Source organism: Dysidea avara, chromosome 1 (genome assembly GCF_963678975.1).
Source record: "Dysidea avara chromosome 1, odDysAvar1.4, whole genome shotgun sequence".
Taxonomy (NCBI): Eukaryota; Metazoa; Porifera; class Demospongiae; order Dictyoceratida; family Dysideidae; genus Dysidea; species Dysidea avara.
In genome coordinates, this window is record NC_089272.1 from 45672624 (window position 1) to 45692848 (window position 20225).

Here is a 20225-nt window from a genome sequence, read left to right on the forward strand (position 1 = left end):
TTTCAGGAAAATCACAAGTGCCCATGTTACAACTAATATATTCCACTTGGGTTAATCACCTGCAAGTGTGCATGGAAACTGTAGGAATGCTTTGCGAGTGTATTTATATGGGACCATGTGAATTTCAATTGTGGATAACGTTGTAAGAGCAACGAAAAGGCACTGCTGAGAGGCCTAACGTAAGTGTATCATCACGAGCATGCAGATCGCTTCGATTGTGGGTATGAAATTAAACACAGGAAGCCCAAATCAACTCATAATGAAGCTCAAAGTACTTACTATACTAGCCATGAATAAACTAAAGCAGTGAATATGTTTACAGCGCTATAATGGCCTAGACAATTAAGCGCCATGCCCAGTCACTATGCGGTTGTGACATCGCGCCAGATGTCAAAACAGCAATGTAAAGACGATTCAACTGCACTAAAGTACTTACTTTACTAGCCATGAATAAACTAAAGTAGTGAATACTATTAACACTAATGGCCAAATCAATTAAGCGCTACACTCAGTGTCTGGACATCGCCACGTGACTATTGAATGCAACATGTTCAATATAAACTAACCTGTGATCTTCTTCATTCAGTAAAACAATGAACTATCTTCTTCCCCAAGTCCATGATCACTTTACACTGATCACTTTACAAAAATTAAAACCCACTATCGATCCTGTTAAGTGTCACTATATTAAAGTAGAGGAGATCACACAGTTTCATCAAAGAAATCAAATGATTTCTGAGAATGCTGGGAATGCATTAATGAGAATAGGAGGTAGTATATACAAGTTATATCCCTCTTAGGAGGGATATAACTTGTATATACTACCTCCTATTATCGTTAATGCATTCCTGAGTACTGATAGCAGTGCTATTATACCACTTATACACCTTCTCTTCCCTTTGAAGTGAGGTGTGAAAGTGGTATATGTAATATTAAATCTCTGTGCACCATTTATGTGCCCAGATTTGCATGAAGGGATCCTATAGCTTTTTCATTTGACTAATGATAACTCCTGATGTGTTTAACCTGTCACCTTAAAATTACACCATGCAATAGAAGTACGTATGTTAGGGATTTATTGTGACCATATTTCATGGTAGTATCATATTCACAAGTAAGTTAACAGTTCTGTCAAGTACATGCACTTTTGCTTGCTATAAGAATCATCTTTGCAGGTGTTAATATGGTCATACAGTACATCATATAAGTACATATACCCAGTATAGTTTTTATATTTTTGGTTGCACAAATCTCTATTCTACATAATAATTTGAAGAATAGTAACTTTTATAGTACAAACAAGTACTTACATAAACGGTGCTGAAAATTTCACCATAGAGTGTAAAACTTTCAGACAGGTGTATTTCTGATGAGCTCCCCTTTCCGCAAATAGACATTGGTAATGTTGTATCATTTTGTACTACTCCATATGGATAAAACTACAAGACAACCAAATATATAGTATGCATCCATAAATGCATTAATACAGTGAGTGTATACGTATGTACCTGAGTATTCTGATTATACAGCCTATGTGTAATGGTGATACCATATGGCTGTAAATCAAAGCATGCATATTTTTGTATATGTACAAACATCAAATTTTCTAATACACAAAGAATTTAGTTTTATTTCAAAGTGAAAATGTCTATACCACATACCTACATTAATATTTGATTGTATACTGTGCCATGTGTGAGAGCTTAAGCTACAAATTTAATACTTCAGGATAATAGAGAAAGTATTAAATTACAAGTACAAACATAAACTAATATACATATGTATATACAGGTAGGGTAACAAATACTTTTTTTAGTATTTCTGTTGGATTAGTTATATATACATATAGCATTTATAATTTACTGGACACTTACCTCTGAAGCACACGTGTTAATTTCTGGCTGACACGTATCTGTTTCTGTATAAATATAAGGAAACATAGTTACACTTTGTAGAAACTGGACTAATCAAGACTCTTGTTAGTTTGTTGTGTGGCCAAGAAAATGATTGTGCACATTTCAAATCAGGAACTATGACCACTACTATAAGTGATTTGTATGTAGTACACTAATTTGACAAATTCAAATTGTCATTTTAAACATCGTCATGTAGACGTAGACAAAAGATTCTTTTAAGTCACCCACTATGAAGCATGGACAAATTTTGCTGTTGAGCACACCCTGATTATTAGGCATTATTTTATTACAAGATTTGTTTTATATATAGCCATACAATTTCATTCTTTGTTCTACCATTTTTTTGCTGTTACCAGATTATCATTTTTTAATTCCTTGTTTATACAGTATATTAATTCTTCCAATGGCAATTTTTTAAAAACATTAGCAACTTGTATGATTAGCTTATATTATAGATCATATATATAATATTTTACTGGATCTGCGAAGAGAGGTCTTATAGCCCTTCCAATTGCATTTACTTGGTAATCCATAACTTGACTTGTGAGTATGGTGCCAGGCTGAAGTTTGGTCGCTTTACACCCCTAACATAGCACTATTCCTGGATGTAATTTTAGGACAATATAATAAGATCACATGATGAGTTATAACTTTTCAAACTGGAAAGGCTATAATGACTCCTTTTCGCAGATCCGGTCACATAATTGACTAAATTTGACAAAACCTGCTTTGATACACAAAAGCCTTGTCAGTATATATATATATATATACCACTTTCACACCTCATTTCAAAGGGAAGAGAAGGTGTATAAGTGGTATAATAGCACTGCTAGCAGTGCTCAGGAATGCAGTAATGAGAATAGGAGGTAGTATATACAAGTTATATCCCTCCTAGGAGTGATATAACTTGTATATACTACCTCCTATTCTCATTAATGCATTCCCAGCATTCTCAGAAAGCATTTGATTTCTTTGATGAAACTGTGTGATCTCCTCTCCTTTAATATAGCAACACTTCACAGGATCGATAGTGGGTTTTAGTTTTTGTAAAGTGAGCCAAGGCATAGATCATGGACTTGGGGAAGAAGATAGTTCATTATTTTACTGAATGAAGAAGGTCACAGGTTAGTTTATATTGAACATGTTACATTCAATAGTCACGTGGCGATGTCCCTCAGACACTGGGTGTAGCGCTTAATTGATTTGGCCATTAGTGTGATGAGAACCATTTAGGTGTTTATCACCAGGAGGCTAATAATGTTCTTGACATGATACTGTATGCTTAGCAGTTGCTGCCCTTTGAATACCAATTGTTACAACAATCAGAATATCAATCAGAAACCATGCATAATAATTTCATACATTATAATTATTTGCATACAAAACTGCAAAGAAACTATAGGCAATAAAATGTCTATAGCTTTTGAGGGGCTATAGGTATGTCCCAAAAACCCTTTGCTCTAATATACCTACTAAGTCTGGAGTACATCCCAATTAATTTTCAAGCTATTCATATTATTTTTGTTACAGTTGAAACTATACTTAATTTCCATTTAACTGGTTATCGGTCTCCATAACAGTTGTAAGTATGATGGATATATGGGAAGTTTGGTGTTATTGCCATAGGGTTGGAGATCTGTTTAATCACATGACTTTGCTGATTGGCTTTCAATATAGACTGCATTGATGTCCTACCTCTTGACAGGTCACGTGATACCACCGAAACCACAAACAGGGATACCAGTGCAAATGCTGCAATTGAAAAAAAACCAAAAAAAAAAACCCAACAAATTAAGAGGCAATGACTTCCCATGTCACCTTAGCTGGCCTAAGGCAGTGACATGTCCCTAGAGCTAAGGGAGTCTTTAGAGGGAGGTGGGGTATGGGAGAGACACGAACTCCTGAAACTTCTTGCACTTGCCGAGTAACACAATGGAGTGAGAGATACTGGTGAGTCCCTTTATACCCTGTCTAGGAATGTGTTTACCTTAGCAACTTGACACCTCCTCTGGAGTCCAAACCCTACCCATAACTTGTTTACCTTCTCAACCAAGCTGTCCTCTCTGGGACAAATGCTTTAAGGAATGTGCAATGTTGAATGCTGCCATAACGACCAGATGGACACCTCATAAGGGAATGTGCTGTGTTGGAAGCATCTTAGCAGGGATGGATGTGTAGTGCTGTTGACCTGCCAGTTAACCCTGTTTAACCTGCTGTTAAACTTGTATTAACTGGTTATCGGTCTCCATAACAGTTGTAAGTATGATGGATATATGGGAAGTTTGGTGTTATTGCCATAGGGTTGGAGACCTGTTTAATCACATGACTTTGCTGATTGGCTTTCAATATAGACTGCATTGATGTCCTACCTCTTGACAGGTCACGTGATACCACTGAAACCACAAACAGGGATACCAGTGCAAATGCTGCAATTGAAAAAAAACCAAAAAAAAAAAAACCAACAAATTAAGAGGCAATGACTTCCCATGTCACCTTAGCTGGCCTAAGGCAGTGACATGTCCCTAGAGCTAAGGGAGTCTTTAGAGGGAGGTGGGGTATGGGAGAGACACAAACTCCAGAAACTTTTTGCACTTGCCGAGTAACACAATGGAGTGAGAGATGCTGGTGAGTCCCTTTATACCCTGTCTAGGAATGTGTTTACCTTAGCAACTTGACACCTCTTCTGGAGTCCAAACCCTAGTTTACCTTCTCAACCAAGCTGTCCTCTCTGGGACAAATGCTTTAAGGAATGCGCAATGTTGAATGCTGCCATAACGACCAGATGGACACCTCATAAGGGAATGTGCTGTGTTGGAAGCATCTTAGCAGGGATGGATGTGTAGTGCTGTTGACCTGCCAGTTAACCCTGTTTAACCTGCTGTTAAACTTGTATTACATTCTATCATAAAAAGAACTTCTTTCTTTACACAAAAATAAAAACACAAAAAAATATTCCTGAAAAGCATAAACACAAGCATAATAGGCAGACAATTGGGGAAATATAATAATTAAATTTGGAGCATAATAGACTCAAGTCTAAGGGCAGCCTCAAGAATTCCTCCAAACAATATTTGTAAGAAAACACAATAGATACACTATAAAGCTGTTGAGAAGATACTTCTGTATGTAATTTACAGTTTAAAGTGGTTTGATGGAGATATGCTTTCCAAACACCTCAACTCTCATACCTTATGTGCAAAATACACTCGTTGGATTGATTGATATCTTGAGCATGGTTTTCCATCTTACACATTGCAATTTCTGAGCTCTTATGTAATTTAATTTCATTTAAAACATCTCAGAAAGGCACAAAACAGTGCTCTGATAGCTGAAAACTTGGAAGAATAACTTAAATAGCACAAGAACGGTGACAAATTTTGCAGAGAAAGTAAAACAAAATTCCACTAAGAGGGACCTCACTCATACATGGGCCAATCTCACTTGTTTTAGCCTTAGGTCTACCTCTAGTGGACCTTACAGGTTGAGGTCTCTGGCTTCCTTATAATGGATAGCAACATAATTACTGAATTAAAAATAATTCATGAAGTACGAAATACACTAAGTTACAGTATTTACAAAGCTAATTATCTAGCTGAAAAGTTTCATTATAACGTACTTGATTTATTGCTTATTTAGTCAGAATGGGATAGTATTAACTACATGGGTGCCTGGTTTTTAGAAGTAGCATAACATCAGCTTGTATTATTTTGATTCCAGTGCTTGTCTCAGTTGTCTGTTACAAACACTGGCATAGACCTCATAATACAGATTTCCCCTTGCAACATTCTTTTGGCTTTTATTAAATGCTATAGCCAACAGTGACTAATTTGCTAAGCCTTTAATCATAAATCAAATGACAACATTCTTATTTAGTAACACACAAAAAAATGTGACCGGATTTGCAAAAAGGGTCTACCAAACACATTCAAATTACCAAATTGGATGATCAATAACTTAAAATTGGAAAAATCTATTTACTTGAAATTTGGTCAGTAGTGAGTGCCAACTTAGCTTAACAAGTGGACAAAATTTCAGGTTTATATGGTAGCAAATCACTAAAGTATGGTCTCCCAAGTTCATAGAATTGGAAGTGTGTGGAAAACCCTTTTCACAAATCTGGTCACATATCATATACTTTACTGTACTGTATGCTGCAAAAATAGTTGCAGTACTATAGTACTGCATGTAAAACTTCATATGTATATATTCTGTACTACTTCACATATTTTACCTTGTGTAGGCTTAAATATCCAAATACCTGGGATGCCCACATTGCTTGTTTTTGCAATGTTTACAATATTAGATGTTCGAGATCCAGGAATGGTTACAAAATTAATCCCATCACCAGCATTAATTCCTGCTAGAGCTTCAGTTCCACCAACTCCATCATCTCCACCAGACAAATCACCAGTAGTCCATTGCATTCTCCCATCAGCATATAGGAACATTACAAATGACTCAACTCCATTAGTGGCTAGTACACACTGGAATGTGTTGGTCTAATACAGTACAATAGTAAAATAACATCACACAATGCCATGAATTAATAACTTCCTACAAAGTTTAGTTTTATTTGCATTTTATTATGTGTTTGCAGATACATGCATACATTATACCAACAAATATTATTCTGAAACAACCATGTTCACTGTTCAGAATGAAGCACTTGTAAGGATAGGCAAACAGAGGAAGATTCATTTCAAAACTGAGCATTCTCTAGAAAATCCAGGCTGGCCAGCTACAATGGTACAGTAACATTCTAGTTGAGCTTAAATTCTGAAGTAACATATGTAATTGTTAATAACTACTAATTCTTTTATTATTTAATTTTTTAATCCATCTAATGCTAATCTCATCAGTTCAGTTGTTGTTGTAGTACTGTACTATGTAGATACATAAAATCAGAAAAGGAAGATCAATAATTGTGGGATACAAAGATCAATAAAAAATGATTTTGTCAGACACAGTTGTTGGAAACTATTAACTACTTGGCAGGGCTTTAGATGCAAATTATGGGATATAGTTATATCTAATCCAAAACAGCCAAGCTGTAAAAAAGTGCAGCCCCAAAGAAGCCATGGTGAAAAAAGATGTGACATCCAACGTGGTGGCCAAGAAATGACTGTGATGGCAGGTTAATGGTAAACATTTTAATAACGACAATTCAGGTTAATTTGGTGCCGCTTGATCTTGGCACCAATTTCACCTGAATTGTCGTTATTAAATTTTTTACCGTTAACCTACCATCACAGCCATTTCTTGGTCACCACATTGGATTTCACATCTTTTTGTATTTGTATACATCAAACTGTGGGCTGTCTTTTTTTTCCATTGCAACTGAAAGAAAAAAGAGTTAAAGTAGATTTTTAATACCTTGATTTTATTAATTATATAAATTTATATAATATTTATTACATGCCAATTCTTCTCTGCAGGATAACTGGTTTGCAGCTGATCTCTTTATTGGCTGAAGCCAAACTCTCTACAGGGTGATTTGTTGCTAGCTGATCTCTCTGCAGAGTGATTTGTTTGTAGCTAATCTCTCAACAGGGTAACTTGGACTCACTACAGTGTTATTTCTTTGTAGCTGAACTCTGGGTTGATTTGTCTAGCTGCTCTCTACATGATGACTTGGTTGTAGCTGAACTTTCTACAAAGTGATTCATTTGTAGCTAAACTCTCTACTGGGTGATTGATCTCTCTACAGAGTGACTTGTTTCTATCTGAGATCTCTCTACACGGTGACTTGTTTTTAACTGATTTTTCTATAAGGTAGCTTGTATGCAGCTGAACTCTCTACAAGGTAGCTGATCTCTCTACAGGATGATTTGGTTGCAGCTGAACTCTATACAGGATGATTTGGTTGTAGCTGAACTCTATACAGGGTGATTTGTTTATAGCTGAACTCCTTATAAGGTAGCTTGTTTGTAGCTGAACTCTCTACAGTATTATTTCTTTGTACCTGAACTCTGTACAGGGTTACTTTGTCTAGCCGATCTCTCTACACGGTGATTTGTTTGTAACTCTCTCCAGGAACTCTCTACTGGTTGATTTGTTTTTTAGCTGAGCTCTCTTCAGGGTGACTTGTTTCTAGCAGATCACTCTATAGGGTAGCTTGTGAACTCTCTACATGATGGTTTTTTTGTAGCTTAAGTCTCTACACAGTGACTTGTTTGCAGCTGAACTCACTTCAGTGTGACTTGTAATGTTCTGAATCTCTATTTGTAGCTGAACTCTATACATGGTAACTAGTTTGTAGCGAAACTGTTTATGTTTGTATCTGAACTCCCTGCAGAATAACTTGCAATGTAGTAGAATTCTATAATGGAGAAACTTATAAACGTAGCTAAATGCTCCATTAGGATGACTGTTCTATTAGAGTATCTCAATCTCGCATTTGGCTACACGTAGTTGACAACTCAGTGGTTTGTAACTTGATTCTTCTGTTCTACTGCAAGGACCTTCTATGATGATTATTGCAGCTACACACTGATTTTAAGTTTATTGCTGTAAGCGGTTTGCCTGGTAGGAGTGAAAATTAATTACGAAGCTCGATCACACAATTATTACACACCTTCGATTTTGAGTCATATATCCATGATGATTATTTAAATTCCTTTCAAACCAATAAAAGGCAATCCTATGATGGTTGGTCTATCCACATATCAATTTTCAACTCATTCCTCAAAGAAATTTACTCTGCAGACATGACAACAAATCAATCTTACTTTACGCAAATAATTGGTCATAATTCATGTGCTTTTCATTGAATTTGCACCAATCTTGGTACTAGAATTTGCCCTTAGACTGCCATTGAGTGTGCTAAGTTTCAGGTTGATTGGTTAATGTGTTTGTGTTTATAGCAATTTTTCAAAGTGTGCAAACGACGAAGAAAAACAAACAAAAAAAGGAAGAAATAAAACAAACGTTTGGCCACTCATATATCGGAACTGGCTGAGGCAATTTTCTTCACATTTGGTATGTGTGGTAGCCTACCTGGCGGGCACCTCTGCAGTGAAACTGGTTCCAATCAGATGAGAGATCATAGAGCTACAAAGGTGTGAAAATCATGTTTTCTTTCTTCCTGTCAATATACAGTACTCACGGTGTGGCGTGCCAGCTTCTTGAGCTGCAAGACACACTACTGTGTGTCTTGATATGAGCAATATTTATTACTTTATACAATAATATTTTTCTTTCATTATTATATTTAAAGGAATGGAAATATAAACCCAAGTTAGCATAATGCACTATACCAATGTAATAGTCCTTGCATAACTATATTAAATAAATTCTATTAGGGATATTTGGCCATAGTTCAGTATAAACATGGTCATTATTTACATGACTTAATAATATAGTATGAGTGTACTGAAATATGCACATTAAAATATTCTACTGAATATCATATGCACCTGTACCTTTTCAGAACTTTGATAGTAATAGCCAACATGATCCCATGTTGCAATTAGCAATCTTGTAATTGTGACAGTGTGAGATGAAGGATAAGCTGCTCTTATTTCATTGGTTGCTCTAGCAAGGAGACTAGGATCAGTGGTCTGACGATAGTAAATATTTCCAAATGCCCTTGTGTCAACATCAGCCCAGTATGGTGCTATGATCTTATCAGTTCCACTCAGTGGTAGAGGAAGTGGAGTATGAACATTATAACGTTTGCTAAAACTGATAACTCCATTATCATTGATCTGTAGGTATTATAATTAAGCAATGCACATTAGCAATGATATATCAAACAGTACAGTAGTACTGTTTATGTAGGGATCGCCCAAAAGTGACGAGCACTGCCAATATTTCTGCCTTTAAAAATCATTGAGAGAAATATTACAGAACAAAAATCGCCTTTGCGGAATAATATTAGTCACATGAAATACAGCATTGAGAACAAGAAAACACTAACCAGTGACCAGATAAAGATTTTTTTTAAATTGCCAAAACTCAAAATTTTGTCTGCCTCACTGCCTCAGTGCCTGACCACATTCGCAAGCCTAGAGGCCAAACAAAGCAGTGCACGGCCATAAATTTACGCCACAATAATAAAATCACCAGTGGGATGTGCCTTTTGGGGTTCTGATGAGTGTAGGCCTTCTGTGCTGTATCTTTTCTTTTATCTTCAATCAGGCTGCTTGTCTTTTTCATCCACAAAGCTATACTAAGGCATTACTTTTCTGTATCAACATTTTCTTTCAACAGCATATATAGATGCCACAGAATTATTTCAGAGCTGGATTTCAGAGAAGCGCTTCAGTCCAGGCACTACCTTAAGAGATATGCTAGCTAGATATCTGCAAGTTTGTGATTGGTATCCTGTTCACAACCACACCAATCAATTAAAGATCTAGATGGTCTAATAGCGATAGAGCAGAGGGATTACACCTTCTTAACAATCTAGCTGTTTACTTAACAGTAAACAAGATGACCTCACCCCTTATTGGTCTAGCTGCACACCCCTTGGCTGGCTTGAGATATATACTCTAATACAACAGTCACTCTAATACAACAATCACATGTTGTATTGTAAATTGTAATAGAACAGTCACAAGTTACACTGTAGCTAGCTGTGCTACAACAAAAATTAAACAAGCTAGAATGTTAATAAAATATCAATCTAAAAATGAAGTAGGGATCTATGAAATAAAAAGTAGTGAAACAAGAGATGAATGATGATATTATAGCATAGCTCAGTGGGAAGTCCCTAATTTCGCATACACATTAGCTATATACATAATTTTGCTCATTGCCAAAGTAGGGACTTCCTACTGAGCTATGCTGTAATACCATCATTCATCTCTTGTTTCACTACTTTTTATTGCATAGATCTCTACTTCATTTTTAAATTAATATTTTTTAAATACTAGTTCAATATTTACATGTACACAGGGTTGTGTGTCATGTAGTCCAAGAAGCTGGCATGCCACACAGTGTGTTATTGACAGAAAGAACAATAATGCAGTATTAATGCACATATAACTCCATGCTGCCTTTACAAAACAAGATGAAGTTCGTTAGGGACATTTTCTCCACCTTCAGTACTTCACATACCAATTTGAGCATAATGTCTACAGATTTGATGCAAACCTTAATTGCTTTGTTTTTATCTTCCTTCATCTGTTCTCTTTTTCACACACAAAAGTTGCTATAAAACACATATGTGATATTTTTTTCCTTGAAATTTGACACACATAAGTGAGTTTAAAGGAAAACCTTGATACCAGGTTTGGTTTGAATATAATAAACAGTCATGAGTTATTAACAACTAGTATGTCGTCACATTTATGGGGCAAACCACTTATGAGCACTTGGGTTTGGTCTCAAGCCAACTATAGCACTTAGTTTCACCTTATGTTATATTTGTCTCTAGGCCACACCTTCATCCTACATCTGTACTGCACTCACCATAGTTCTCCAAATAGTATTTATTATACAGTATGTGTGGTAACAGATTGTAAAAATCATCCATATTTAAGCTTAAAATTACATCTGCACATAACGTTGTTATTCTATAAAACCAACAATTCTGTCACTGGCCATTCCTTAGGTCAACTTTCTGGTAGCTGCATCTTTGTAAGCTTTCAAATGTATCTACATAACTGAGAAGGCACAAGGGAAGCTAAAAGTGATTTCATGCATAATTATGTCAATCCAGCAGAGTAGTGCAGATGTTAATGCATAGACACTTATGTAATTTTTGGCTTTTGACAAGCAGTTACAATCAATATCAGTCTTATTCCACAGTATAGTTGAGCTCAACCTAACACTGTCACCAATACCTGTCCACCAATGTGGAAATATGATGCAGATCCTTGAATCACCTCTAAATTAAAAAAAAATTAAGTATTAGAATCATTATATGCATGGTTGATATTCCAATGTTTATAATTGCATATTTGTGTACATGTACATAATTACGTACATATGCTGTCCTGACTGCTTCACCATAAAAGATAAAATCTTCTAGTAAGAAAATCATTGGTGAACTTCCTTCTCCAAATGATAGGTGTGGCAATGCAACATCATTATGTGCAAGTCCATAAGGATATAGCTAAGGAAAATGTAATACTAGATACAGTATATAAACATATCAACACATAAATTTAGCAACAAATGCTATTACTGTAACCTATGTAGGATTGCCCACATAGGTTTACATTATAGTAAATTATGCATTCTACAAACTTACTTCTAGTAAACATGTACTGAGTTCTGGCTGGCAAAGATCTATTTGGCCAGATATATACAGTATAATAATAATAAACAAAGTTAACAAAATGCAGTAAATTGCAATGTCATTTATAATGTTGATTATAGTACAAATGACTGATTAATATTATGTATTGTGTTCAGATATATAACTGCCCATTTACGTGCTGATTGGAATGGCAACATTCCAGGTAGTGTGCACCTGGAAGATTTGAGCAGTGTACACCTCTGGGGTGCAATCACCACCTAATTAGCATGGATTTCATATATGTGCATATATACAAATTACACATTATTACAGTATAAAATTTATAACATTTTCCTAGCTATACAAACCGCCCTTCCTAGCTCTATTGCCTACTTTTGTCCTGCAAAACACAGCATGCATTTTGGATGGATTTCATGATCTTAAACTTGCTAAACTAGTTTACAAACAAACAATGAATTATTATGATATCATCACGTTTCACTTCAAATTGCATATTGATTTTACTGTAATTCATGATACTATAGTCTTATCTTATCACGAGTGTGTTGGCCTCATTTACTGTGGTATGGTATGTAGGTTTGTACTGTATTTATTCTACACCAACACATGTTAACTTCCAATTTATTGTATTTCAATAAATTCAAAATTTAACACATAACATTCATTTAGTTTTATATGTAACAGCTGACTTATGTATACTCTAAACTCTAAGTCTTTATTACAAACTTTGTAACTGTTATAATATTATTGGCCTGAAAATACTTTATTTCAAAGTACGTAAATATCTTTCACCAATGATGGATCCAGCATGCATAGGAAATTTAGGCAAATGCTTCCTCCACAACATAGTTAAAGTTCTTTAACATATTATCCATGCATGGTACTACGCAAAATAAGTACACTGTACCAGGGGATAGTCTGTTTAGGGGCACATCCAAGAGTTTACAGGGGAGGGAAGCAAGCAAGCTTACATAGTTGTAGGTGATCAGAGAGAACAATTCTCACTTGTTATACACTCTAGCTAATGTACTCGATTCAAAACGATAATTCTAATGCTGTTGTATCTCTGAGTGGTCAACTCAAAGTATTCACATATGTCACTTTCTAAGGCAGTAAAGTAAGTTAAACTAAAATTTCCACCTCATGCACTGTGCAGTACACCATCAACTACATTACATCCATAGGAGGAAGTCCTATGGACGTAATGGTTATTTTTGAAGAGTTTTTATTTTCAGATGTTTTGAAGAGGCCCTTCTCTTCGAAAATAAATTCATACAAGGAAAAATAACATGTTTTAACATTATCAAACAACACGTATTCACTCGTTACAAGTTTAAGCTCAGTACTATTAATAGTAGTTGAACAGTATCTATACTGCATCAATAGCCAGTAAACTGTTCAGAATGGCCATTGTTGGGAATCCATGCCGTCTGTTGTTATACCCTGATCGATCCGATTGCCTTGCTAGTGGCTCCACTTATAACTCAGCCTTCTTTCCAGTGGGGATTACTTTGTCTTCAATTCCATCAGTAAGGTGAACACATTCAGACTATGTGTTTTTGTAATTTGTGATACGAATTTTCATTTGGTTGAAATCCACTTGTACTTTGAAATAATTATGCATTCTTCAAAATTAAAATCTTCTAAATTCAGATTTTACTGTTCCTACGAAAATTTTTCTGGTTCGAAAATAACCAGCTATGTATATAGTATATGGCAGACCACCTACATGTACAATGTATGCTTTTCAGAGTAGTAAAATCTTTCCTATACAGCCTCTTAACCAGGTAACTACAAAAGAATCAATTAAGGTACATTTTAAGCAGTCAATAACCATAATAGCACAGTCACATGTAAGAGAAAACCATCACCTCTCAGTAGGATTTCACTTTAGGATTTCACCATTTAGGCCTTTGTATACAGAATGTTGCAAAGTCATGAAAGCTGTTACAAATTAAAGCTTTCAATGCTCTAAACATATGTAACATGACAAACTTTTGAGGTACTTACATGTACTATGCACAACAACAGTTTCACTTTGGTTTCAGGTGAGTTTACAGTAAAAGCAAGTAATAATATTTGTGCAAAAATGTCCCAACACACAAATTGCTAGCATCACACTGAAAAACTATCGTAGTCTCTAAAATTTTGAAATTTTCTGAGGGAGCATAGTGGTATGTATCAGATCTATATGTACAGTACTTTGAACACCCAGTATACTATAGATACAGTGTATGCATGAGCGTTGCGCAGATAGCTATGTAAGTCTTATAACTTTTTCTTTTATCACACCCAGTGGCAGTATGTACACTATATGGCTACACACCTTCACCAACTTTAAACATCCACACTCCTGGAATGTCTACATTACTGGTTTGGGTAACATTGATGATACTAGGAGTTAGTGATCCAGGAATGGTAACTGAGTTAACACCATCACCAGCATTAATTCCTGCTAGAGCTTCAGTGCCATTAAGTCCACTAACTCCACCAGACCTGTCACCAGTAGTCCATTGTATTCTTTCATCAGGATATAGGAACATTACAAATGACTCAAATCCACTACTTGCTAGAACACACTGAAAAGTACTGGTCTAAAAGAAAGGAAGACATATAGACACATTGTGGTACTGCTAAAAGAAAGATACTGTGAAACAAACACGTGTATATATTTTAATAATGCACATTAGCACTAATAGCAATAATATAACATACAAAATGCAGTAGTACTGTGTAGTAGGGGTAAAGTTTGTGGTGTTTCTCTAATAAAATATTAACTAAAACAGCTTCATCAGCAATATTGCAAAACACCTTTGGGATTTAATATTAATTTTTTACTGTCTGCTGATTAGGCATGAGGCTATTATGCTCCAAAAATTAAGCATTATGCTTTGAGCAGTGCTCAAAAAATCACTTATTATGCTTTTGAGAATTGCCCATTATTCCCAAATTATGCCACCGTAATTGGCTAATAATTCCAGTTCATTGCTGTATCAGGCCATTTTCACTCATGTTTAAGCTCCAAATAGTCTTGAATTCTTTAGCTGGTTGCTGTATTTGAGTATTTCATTTCAATGTGACTGCTTTATTAGAGTAAATAATATTCAGTGACTGCTCTATTAGAGTTTCTGACTGCTCTATTAGAGTATTTCATTCCTTTTTAATGGTATTGTGTAATCTGCAGATTTTCCTACTGTTAAAGCTTTATAATCACCTCAAAATGCTAGCATAATTCCTGATTCCCACACACACCTATTATGCTCTAAATTATGCTGGCATAACTGCCGCATCCCTACCGCTGATCACATCATTTCTGCAAGGAGACTTGATTTAGTAGTGGTTGATAAACATTTACATATTGTCAAGTTAATTGGAGTAGCTATCCCATCAGATTAAAGAAAAGAACACAGAAAATCAACAACTATTGAGACCTGTGAATAGAATTGGAGCAGCTATTAAGAATCATAGCTGGTGTAGTACCAGTGATTATTGGCATCTTGGGTTGTTTCTGGCAAACTTTGTTATACATTTAGTTGTTTCTATGGTAAACAGGTATAGGTTGCAGTTTAAAATCAGTTCTAGGGTCAGAACGAATTATCATTCTTCATATCTCTGGAGCTGGGGTGGCTCCTGAGCTGGATTGAACATTAATGATTGCCAGATTGTTTTCCAGAAGTGTATCCAGGAATTTTCTTGAAGGTGATTTTCCAGATTTGGTAATGGGTCATAGGTGCAAGGGTTTGGGGTGTGTGGCCCCCAGTCACTGACATATTTTAAACATTAAAATGCTTCAAAATGTACCAGGTTCATGATTTCATGGGTAGTACAAGTTACTATAAAGATCTCATTATCCTCCAAAGATCAAAGCATATTATGCATACCATTTTCTAATACATGTTTTGTTCCCTTAAAGTCACAAATGTCAATTATAATTTGTGACTGGTCAGATATTGTATTGACCCAAATATACAAGTAAATGAAATTTAGCAGGTGACTTATTCAAGTTAGACTTGTATTTATGTAATTCTTTAATGCCCATGTAAAAATTGCATTCTCTAATGAATGTTTCATTAGAATAGTTAGACTGCTCTTTAAGAATACATGGAACTGCTCTGATAGAGCATCTTGATCTCTATAGAGGGATACTCTTGGCCTTGTTCTACCTTAATTTTCACTTTTGAAGAATCAATGTATAAGTTTCCCAATGCACTACAGCTATGCCCTTTTCCCCTTTAATCTGAACATATGTACTACTAAACTAAGATAGTTTGATGTACCCACAACAACTGAGTTAAAAATTCAGAGGAGTTTCTAAAACCCAAGGAAACCTCCTTTATACTGTAAAAACAAAGGTGTTCGAAACACCTGTTGGGTGTCCTAACTACTATGTCTGTGGGGCTCCCTTGCAGGTGTTTTATTACACTTCATCAGGGTGTTACAAAACTCCCACTAGGGTGTTAAATAACACCAAATACTAAAAAGTCTGACCCTTTGAAGGAAGGGTATTGGGATAGGTGTCACAGGTTGCTAACAGGATTACCATTTCTAATGTCAAAGGAAGTCTACCTATTGAAATAGAATCAAAGCACATGTACAATACATAACACAGCTACATGCTTTTATTTATACCTTGCTTATAATGGTTAGTATTTTGTATTAATAATCTCACAACCAAGAATAACTTTTGATTGTGGGTTTCCACCAAAAACACCCTAATGGTGCAGAGAACCACCCTTAAAGGTGTAGGTGTAATAATTAAACGCCTCTATTTTTACAGTGATAAATCCTTGTTTCTGTCTGTTAGTAATGATAAACACCAATAGTAACAGTCATGATGATGGTGACAACAATAGACAACGCCATTACAGAAGTTAAATTTACTATTTTGCAAGTATGTAGTACATAGGAAGAGGGAAAATTACCCATCTATGTTGCATGTACACCAACTGCTGTACAATGTCAATAGTCAACTATTAGTTCTTACTGTATATTGTGAATATTTACTACTGTAAGTATGTGAGTGTGTACAGATCTACTGTAGGTCTATTTCTTTATTAACTATACCTTGTAAGTGCTTTGATAATAGCCAGTGTTTAGGTAGTGGCTAACTTTACTCCATGTTACAATTAGCAAGTTCTGAATTGTTTCATCTTGATGGAAAGAAAAGGCTCCTCTTATTTCACTGGTGGCTCTAGCAAGGAGACTAGGATCAGTGGTCTGGCGATAGAAAATATCTCCAGTTCCTCTAGTGTCAACATCAGCCCAGTATGGTGCAATAATCTTATCAGTTCCTCTCAGTGGCAACGATTGTGGAGTATAAGGTGTGAATTGGCCATCAAAACTAAGAACTCCATTATCATTCACCTTGTATATACAGCAAAGTGTAGCATGTACATATATACATATACAATAAACATATGATATTCATTAGAATTTGGTATCTGGATACTAAATTTACCATAATCATTGGATAATTCATTTTAATACTAGTAAATTACAAGTGTGTAGAGAGGAAATGACTTTGATTACCAGCTACATTTCAAGAAGCTGCTATTTTAAAACGATTAAAAAACAACTACTATTATGTTTACATACGTACTGTAGGAACAAAGTGGTACAGCTGTCGAGTGAATTCTAGCACTGTTCTATTAATCAAAGTACTGTAGTTCGGTATTCATTCATTAAGACATTCAGATATCCTGATACTACAGTAAATTTGATATTCATTACAGCCTTTATATACATATGCAAAATTACAGCAGTGATTAACTATACAATACAGGGTGTATGGCATTTCTAACACATATCGCCCCCAGGAAGTGTATTATGTACTAAACTCTACTACATTTAACCCTTTTCTTTTGTGCTAAAATTGATAGCTATCCAAATTAAAATTGCCTCCATGTCAAAAACATTTAAAATGCACACTTATTCAATATTTGACACATACATAAACAGATCTGAATGTTTCATCATAAAAGAAGAAGTACTCAGACAAAGTAATCCGACTTGAAATTTCTTCATCAGTATATGTATTAGCTGTTGGCAAGATAGTGTCATTGTGTGACAACCCAAAGGGATATAGCTAAATGATAGAGAAATCATGTATTAGTTAGTAATTACCCAACACACAAAAAATAATTTTGTGCATAATTACAGAGACAAATTTCATCACAGCTACATACACGAAATGTTAGGAGGATTTCATTTTTAAGGCTTTACATGTTTGAAAAGGTGCAAACCATGACTGGATCTGAGTAGTCTTGAACTTTCAGCCATCTGATTTACGCTTGAATGCTTACAGGAGTCTGCCAGATGGTATGGATGCTTTCTCCGTGTGAATTTCACATATTTGTATCCATATATAAGAACTCTAGAGAGTGACTTAATGGTACATCTATTATACATTTATTTTATTATTGATCAATGCTAAAACAGCCAAGCCATGAAAAAGGGTGTGGCCTCCCAAAAAACTTAGGGTGACAAAATTATGAAATCAAAGGTGGCAGCCAAGAAATGGCTGCAATGTTGCTAATACCAATGATGAGTGCGATCATTGGCATTAGTATTATTGCAGACATTCTTGGCACCAACTATGATTTCAAACCTTTGACCCTGGCCTTTTTTGGGGTCATAGTTTGGCTGTTATGGTACAAATATCATGTTTTTGTTAATGTAAGTCCCAAAGTGGGCCTAGACCATCTTTTGGAGCTGTACTCTCTACAGGGTGATGTGTTTGTGACTGAACACTTTATAGGGTGGTTTATTGTGTATCTGAACTCTCTACAGTGTGATATGTTATATAACTCACTGTGTAAGTAGCCAAATGTTATATTTCCTGCCATTTTAGATAGTTTCTAAACTGAGGTTGACTGTATTAAGCAAGCTTCAAAAAGGGAGGGAAGTGGAGCCCCAGAAGAAGGGCAAGAGACTGTTTTAAAAATTGGAAAGAAAAGTGTTGAATTAGACCAAGTTATGGGTCAAAACTGGCTTAAATGAAAGGAAGTTCACAGAACATATTTTTATTCAACACCACAAAGCTGTGCAGCCACATATAGCCATCCCCAGGGCTGTCTTGAGCTTCATTAAGGCCCCACACCACATGTACAGATCACCACTGAGCTTGTGAAAAGCAGCCAGCAAAAGCAGACCACTCAAGTCTAGCTGATTATGATTGTGAAATTAGATATTTTATTCATGTAGCTTTGTGTTCTTGGTAAAAAAATCTAATTTTCTGACATTGGCAACAAGACTGGCTTTTCCAGACCCAGTCAAATATAGTCATAATCATTTCCATAGTTATATGTGTATCTATTGATTTTAATGGTGCTTAAAATTTGCATACCTCTAATAAACAAGTACTGGATTCTTGTTGACAGGTTTCTATTGATATATAAAATATGGCACAAGTAAATACACAATAAATGCAATTACTTCTGCATTGTACAGTAGTGTACATTTGTAGACATGAAGAATAAAGTGCTTAATAAGATGTATTTTTGTACAGAATAACCATTTTTCAAGTTTAAAACAAAATACCCTTTTACATACACATTAGAAACAATGCAAGCCATATCATCTTTAATTAAGTAATCACACATGTGACCAAAAACCAATTGAATGACAGTTTTTTTTTATAATCAGTATTGGTATCTATTCATAAAACCTCCCTACTACTGTGCACATTTTAAATTGATACCACAAATAAATACAATTGAACATGTTCATATTATGCTCATGAATACGGTCCATGAATGCACATATACCTTGAATAATTAATTCATTGTTATTATTCTATGTGGCAATTTTGTGATTCACAAAAGGAAGCATAACTAATAGAAACCCACATAAAGTACCTTCTCAATTGTTAGAAAATAGTATGCATAAAATCTGATAGTAATAATCACTAAGAAACCTCTGGAGAGGTTTCCTAAAATGATAGGTATCTGCACATCTCTAGTCAAGGGAGTCAACACAAAATACACCTCACTAATAAATCACTGATGTACTGAGTAGCATTGCAAATCTCACAGTTGAATACTGATCTGCTATGCCTTCTTCAGAAAGGTACAGCATATCAGTGAACTTCCTTTTATGGATAA

The 20225-nt window shown here is 35.2% G+C and overlaps 1 protein-coding gene across 1 annotated transcript in view; it reads right to left on the reverse strand.

Moving 5' to 3' along the window:
• Positions 1-20225, reverse strand: part of LOC136265747 (uncharacterized) — a 212528-nt gene that overhangs the window by 35271 nt on the left and 157032 nt on the right. Inside the window, exons 23-32 of the mRNA XM_066060660.1 lie at positions 19469-19506; positions 18074-18208; positions 17188-17487; positions 14450-14717; positions 12115-12152; positions 11848-11976; positions 9338-9622; positions 6148-6415; positions 1875-1918; positions 1311-1439 (exon numbers count right to left, since the gene is read on the reverse strand). Of these exons, the coding sequence (XP_065916732.1) occupies positions 1311-1439; positions 1875-1918; positions 6148-6415; positions 9338-9622; positions 11848-11976; positions 12115-12152; positions 14450-14717; positions 17188-17487; positions 18074-18208; positions 19469-19506 (1634 nt within the window). The remainder of the gene's footprint in view (positions 1-1310; positions 1440-1874; positions 1919-6147; positions 6416-9337; positions 9623-11847; positions 11977-12114; positions 12153-14449; positions 14718-17187; positions 17488-18073; positions 18209-19468; positions 19507-20225) is intronic.